We start from the raw sequence: 6,111 nt of genomic DNA on the forward strand, positions 1-6,111 counted from the left end.
TTAAGAAGATTACTTTTGCGCTGCCTGTGTCAAATACGTAGATCACTTTGCCTCTCCATCATGTTTAGGATGCTGAAACACCACCTTCACCCGGGCTTTTTTCTCTTGTTCATATGGCTTTGTCACCTCATGGAACATCAAAAAGTTCAAGGTAAGCTCTCTTCATCAATTTTCTTTAATTCTTTCCGTTTTTGAAAAACTTCGACATGCTGTCAGCCGAGTGTCGGATACTTGCTGCAACCGAGAAACTTTTCAAAGTGTGTTTCCTTTTTTCCCGCTGATAAAATTCTCTCCGCATCAGACAGTGCGTGCGTAAAGCGTCCATAAAACAGGTGCCATATGGGACACTTCAAAGTGAGAATATGGCAAGTTTTGCAGCCCTCGCCAGGCGCACACTCTGAAAGCCGCCACGCCGTGCTGGTGGCAACGCCAGCTCTCCACAATACCTGAGCATATTCTGATACTTCTGCATGAGCGTTTAGTGTCTCACGATGGTGTCGTTAATCCTGTAACAAACTTCAGAATATCCACTGTGAGTTCATGGGCGTGTTATTTATTTATTTCCCGCACACATTCACTCAGAATTGTGTGCAAAAATGGCTTTTTTCGTTGTTGCAATTTTAAATATTTAGTTTAAAAAAAGAAGATAAAACTGGAGACTTTTGCACCTATCATTTCGTTCGGGAGCTTATAGTTGAAATATATATAATACAATCTGTCTTCCATTTGAGGAACACACCACACCAGCTCATGAACACTTCATGTCATGTGGGTCTGGTTCGGTTCAGACATCCTGCTGTTGTCTGGATCAAATTATATATGTGCATCAAGGAAATAGGGAAACAATTCTGCATTTTTTATTTTTTTACATGTTTAAAATAAACTTTACATTGGTTTGATAATATGGAAGGCATTGTCTGGTGCGTGCATGTCTGGGATATTGTTCTGAGGCGTTGTAGACGGTGGTGTGTTTAGCTAAAGACCGTGGTTTTCTGAAGGAGATTGGCTGCTATTTAACGCCGTCTAGACGCTCCACTTTCTGTGCAGTGATAACAAGGAGGCTCTAGGAATAAAGGACAACCCCCCCCCCCCCCCTTAAAGATTCTTCTTACTTTTTTGGTTTGTGGCTTCATTGTAAGGACTGTCAGTCACAGATGGGATAGGCAAGTTTTAACAGTCTCACAAAAAAAAGAAAAAAGAATCAGACAAAATACTGCCGGGAGGGCGAAAGGGAGGGAGGGAGCGTCTCGGATAATGCGGGCTGCGTGTGTGTCTAGTGCGTCTGGGTCAGCGGTTTCACGTTCAACATGCGACATTTCGAGCTTTTTTTGTTTTTCTGTTTACAGCTGGTAACTGCTGGTTGCAGCAGGGGAAGAACGGGAGGTGCCAGGTGCTCTACATGCCCGGGATGAGCAGGGAGGAGTGCTGTCGGAGTGGAAGACTAGGGACGTCCTGGACCGAGGAGGACGTCCCCAACAGCACGCTCTTTAGGTGGATGATCTTCAATGGCGGAGCTCCCAATTGCATACCTTGCAAAGGTGGAGGTGCACTCATTTCCCTTCGTTTTCCCATAATACACCCCCCTCCCCCTCAGTTATTTCATTTAATAAATCCTGATCTGATTTATGCATACCAAAGTGCGTAAACTATACATGTAATGTGTGCTCTATGCGAGTAAATGTACGCACAAGGGCGATATCCTCCCCAGCAACACCTAACACAGACTTTTTATTTTAGAAACCTGCGATAATGTTGACTGTGGGCCAGGGAAGAGGTGCAAGATGAACAGAAGAAGCAAGCCGCGCTGCGTGTGCGCACCAGACTGCTCCAACATCACCTGGAAAGGACCGGTCTGCGGCTCCGATGGAAAGACCTACAAAGACGAATGCGCACTGCTGAAGGCAAAATGTAAAGGCCACCCTGATCTGGACGTGCAGTACCAGGGAAAGTGCAAGAGTAAGTAAATATTGTTTTTAAATCCTTCCCACCTGCAAATTCCACATTTCTTAAAGCTGCATGTGCCAAGAATCCAGCGGTTTGTTTTTATTTTTCTTGTATTTCGTGTCTTGTCTCACGAAATCTTCCAATTTCTTTGTCTCGACAGAAACGTGCCGTGACGTCTTGTGCCCCGGCAGCTCCACATGCGTCGTGGACCAGACAAATAACGCATATTGTGTGACGTGTAATCGGATTTGCCCCGAGGTGACGTCGCCTGAGCAGTACCTGTGTGGAAACGACGGGATCATCTATGCCAGCGCGTGTCACCTGAGAAGAGCTACCTGTCTCCTCGGCAGATCTATTGGAGTGGCATATGAGGGAAAATGCATCAGTAAGTCGGCAACTAGAGACGTGAGAGTGTGAGACTCCCCGAGAGCGCCTCCAGCACTGACTTATTGTTTGTTGTTTGAGTGCATTTTCTTCCTGGCCAGCTCTGCAGTTATTCACTGTTCCATTTTGCCAACATTCCACTGATGAGGGGGTCTTAAAGAGAGAGAGTGTGTTTGGTAGTTACTTGTGTTTGCTCAAGAAATGATAGACATCTTATTATTTCCTGATGTTGGCAGCACTATCCCATATGGGAGAGAGGGAAGTAGAGGGGGAGGGAGAAAGAGAGCAAAACAGGGGAGTGCTGGGGGCCATGAAGACATGCTTCAAGTTAATATTTGAGTCAGATGGATTCTTATCCAAGCCTTGAATACAAACTAAAGCATACCCCAACCCTATAAAACAGGATTTAGTTTTTATTCCTAGCTTAGATCTCCAAAATCTCAGCAGTCATCTGATCCTGCTTGAAAGACATTCATGATAATCCATTTAATCAAAAAGTTCCCCTGTGCTCACTTCTTCCTCTCTCCTTCTAGAGGCCAAGTCGTGTGAGGACATCCAGTGCAGCGCCGGGAAAAAGTGTCTGTGGGATGCTCGGATGAGCCGTGGACGCTGCTCGCTGTGTGATGAGACCTGTCCAGAGAGTCGGACGGATGAGGCGGTGTGTGCCAGCGACAACACCACATATCCCAGTGAATGTGCCATGAAGCAAGCTGCTTGTTCAATGGAGGTGCTGCTGGAAGTCAAGCACTCGGGATCTTGCAACTGTAAGTAAATAACAAGCAAAATATGAAAAAAAGAAAGAAACAAAATGCCCTCCTCCCTCCAAGCAAAAAGACAATATTCCATGTTGCTTCCCCAACAAAAACCTCCTCTGAAAGTGTCCCCCATCCCAACTTTCCCCAAACTCCCACACCACCAAGCACAGCTTAAGCAAGCAGAAAGGACTTGGGAATAGAAGAAATTGCATGACGTTGTCTTTGTCGCTGGCTTTTGTTCTTGTGTTCTTGTTGGTTGTTTTAAATTTTACTATTTTCAATTCTTCTGCGAAACAAAATAACAGAGAGCTGAATGAAAAAGCATAACTATATATGTCAGCAGACTCCATGTTTGAGTCTTGGAAAATCTAACTCCATTAAACTAACGCAAATTATAAAAGAGACTAATTTTGTCTGCAGTGGAACAATCCTGATATTCAAAACTCTAGTTCAGTTTATGATCATACTAGTGACCTGCAGGAGCTGGTTGCCTGAAATCTCTTCCATTTTTTAAAATCAGCAATGTTTTTTTATGATAGTGGTCATATCTTTACAGCTTGTAAATTCCATGGTCTCATTGCTAATTTCATGGTAATGGTGTATTTGTGTTTTTGTATAATTTTTTCTTTTTGTTCCTTTTGGCTGTAATCAATCAATTCAAAATGCACTGCCTCTTGTGACATACACCACACTGCCAACATGTCAAAAAGAACAAAATACTTTTGAATCATATGATGTGCATAAGGTGATTGTAACATTGGTGCCATGTTAGTGATAACAACGATGGATTTTTAACGTTGATATTCGTGTAAAGACTTATCAGTAGACCAGAGTGATTCATTCATGCACTCACAAATCTGGGGGCAAATTATCAAATTAAACAACAGCCTCAAGGGAGTATTGCATTTACATTCCAAATTGCTATGTAGAAAAGTGTCTCCTTGTTAGCTTCTCTCTCCTGACTGAGTACCTTACTGTGATGTGCCTAAGGTATGCAATGGAATACAAGGGACCAACTTTATGATCACTTTATGAGCTAAATATAAATATGATACTTTACAGTGTGCAGGATAGGTAGCTCGTAGAACCACGCTCTCTTCTCATCTCATCATTAGAAAAAAAATTTACCAGCTCATTTTGATTGGTCGTGCTGTTTCCACTAAATGTGTTGTCTACCAGAATATGTATCAGAAATTACAAATCCATTTGGATTGATGAGGGACTGCCTGTTTTGTTTTTTTGGATTGTCACTCTTGTGCTTTTTTTTTGTTGCTTTTTCTACGTGTCCGATGTAAATCTCTTCCGTAAAAAGAAAAGAAAATACCTCAGAACTGTGTTGATGATCTCTGACCTGCTTGCTAAGGCCAGGCTGTGACACAGAGTCCTCCCTCCCTGTACGTTTGAGCCAGAATATAATAATCCGAGCAAAGTAACTAGCAAATCTGAGAACACAAGAGCACTTTTCTGTGTTGAGTGTGTCTGCTTTCAGGAATCTGCCCAAAAGAGACCTGAGCCACTGGAACCATCAGCCCCAGTGCCCCATACCTGCCAACCAGCCCCCCTAACCCACCTTGTGACCCCCCCAAACCTCCCATGCACCCCTCTTTTCCATCGTCCCACTTTATTCTCTTGTTGCAGCCCTGATTTGCTAGATTATGTAAACGGAAGTTGCATATTTGAGGATGCCACAGTATTTGTCGATACATAGACCCTTCGACAGAGATAACACACACACACACACACAATAAGAAACAAAAGGGACGCTGTGTGCCAGTGGCTTTGCTGTGAGCTTTTTTTTTAAGAACATACAGTGATATTCTGCGCTGTTGTGGTCCATATTCATACAACAGCTACCATATATTCTCCCATATAGCCATTACAGAAGACCAGGAGGAGGATGAGGAAGATGAGGACTCAGACTACATGGCCTATGTCCATATATCTTCTATACTGGATGGATAGGCCCCCATCACTAGGGGAACAGTCCTAGGGCAAGGAATCATGTCCATACTGTACATTATGTGTATGCTTATTTATTTTTTAAAGAAAAAGGAAGTATACATATAGTTCAGTCTGCTAGACGTTTATTTATACTTTTTTGTGTTTTATAATTTATACATTTACAATGTCAGGCTTACTATCTACTATGATATATTGTGTTACCACTCATTTCCCCCTTTTTGTTGTTGTCCCTTTTACTTTTTTTTTATCATGAAGAAATATATTTGTCCAAAGAGAAGCAGTGTTATTTATTTGTCATGTTACCGTGTAAGTATAAGTCCTCTTCAAGCTGTAAATTGCGTTCCCTGAGCTGTACAAATCTGCTTGTTTCTGTCAAATCTCTATCACAGATGTTTATGTCACACATACGTAAATGCATGTTTAGGCTGTGTGTTTATTTATTGGGAATATATCAATCATTTTATGTACAGAAGTGTTTCTGGTTTGTTTACAACTCATAATAACTGACCAAAGGGATTATCTCAATGGTTTTGCATAAGAGCATTGTAAAAGTTGTAACACAGCAGTGATGAAATGGAAAGAAAAAAAGAGCCATTTGTTTTTCTTTTCTTATTTTTTGGTTGCTCTTCAGTTTTAGCCCTTTAGATTTGTTTCCACATTAAGACAACTTTAGACATTATTCAATAGTATTTACTTTGTCTCACCACATTAGAGGTACGTTTTGGACGATACTTGATTATTTTGGAAACAATGTGCCATTAACATTTATGTGCTGTCTTCTTGCCAATGAGCTCCGTATTGCTCTCGCAGAGCTAAAATAGGACTAACGTATTGCAGTACTCAACACTATATCAGACTTCATCACTTTCTTTCTTTTTGTTGGTTTTTTTGTTTTTGTTTTTTTCTCAGAATGCATTTTTATTTTCAAACATCACAAGAGAAATACAAAATTCTGTTATGAATATATAGTTTTGTATTTTTTATGTAAATGTCATATGTACATACAAAGTTTGATGGTATTTGTACAGATATGAAGAGTGAAACAATAAAAGTTTTTTTCCTTATA

The 6,111-nt window shown here is 41.3% G+C and overlaps 1 protein-coding gene across 2 annotated transcripts; it reads left to right on the forward strand.

The window, feature by feature from the left end:
• fsta (follistatin a) lies at nucleotides 1-6,111 on the forward strand. 2 transcript variants are annotated; one of them, XM_029440383.1, is made up of 6 exons: nucleotides 1-151; nucleotides 1,347-1,544; nucleotides 1,738-1,956; nucleotides 2,105-2,329; nucleotides 2,862-3,092; nucleotides 4,957-6,111. In XM_029440383.1, exons 1-6 carry the CDS (start codon nucleotides 61-63, stop codon nucleotides 5,043-5,045), a joined length of 1,053 nt encoding a protein of 350 aa, XP_029296243.1. In that variant the 5' UTR covers nucleotides 1-60; the 3' UTR covers nucleotides 5,046-6,111. The 2 variants fall into 2 exon arrangements, with proteins under 2 accessions (XP_029296243.1, XP_029296244.1); XM_029440384.1 differs by having other exon boundaries at nucleotides 1,347-1,538.

The sequence above is a fragment of the Cottoperca gobio genome, chromosome 9, assembly GCF_900634415.1.
Source record: "Cottoperca gobio chromosome 9, fCotGob3.1, whole genome shotgun sequence".
NCBI lineage: Eukaryota > Metazoa > Chordata > Actinopteri > Perciformes > Bovichtidae > Cottoperca > Cottoperca gobio.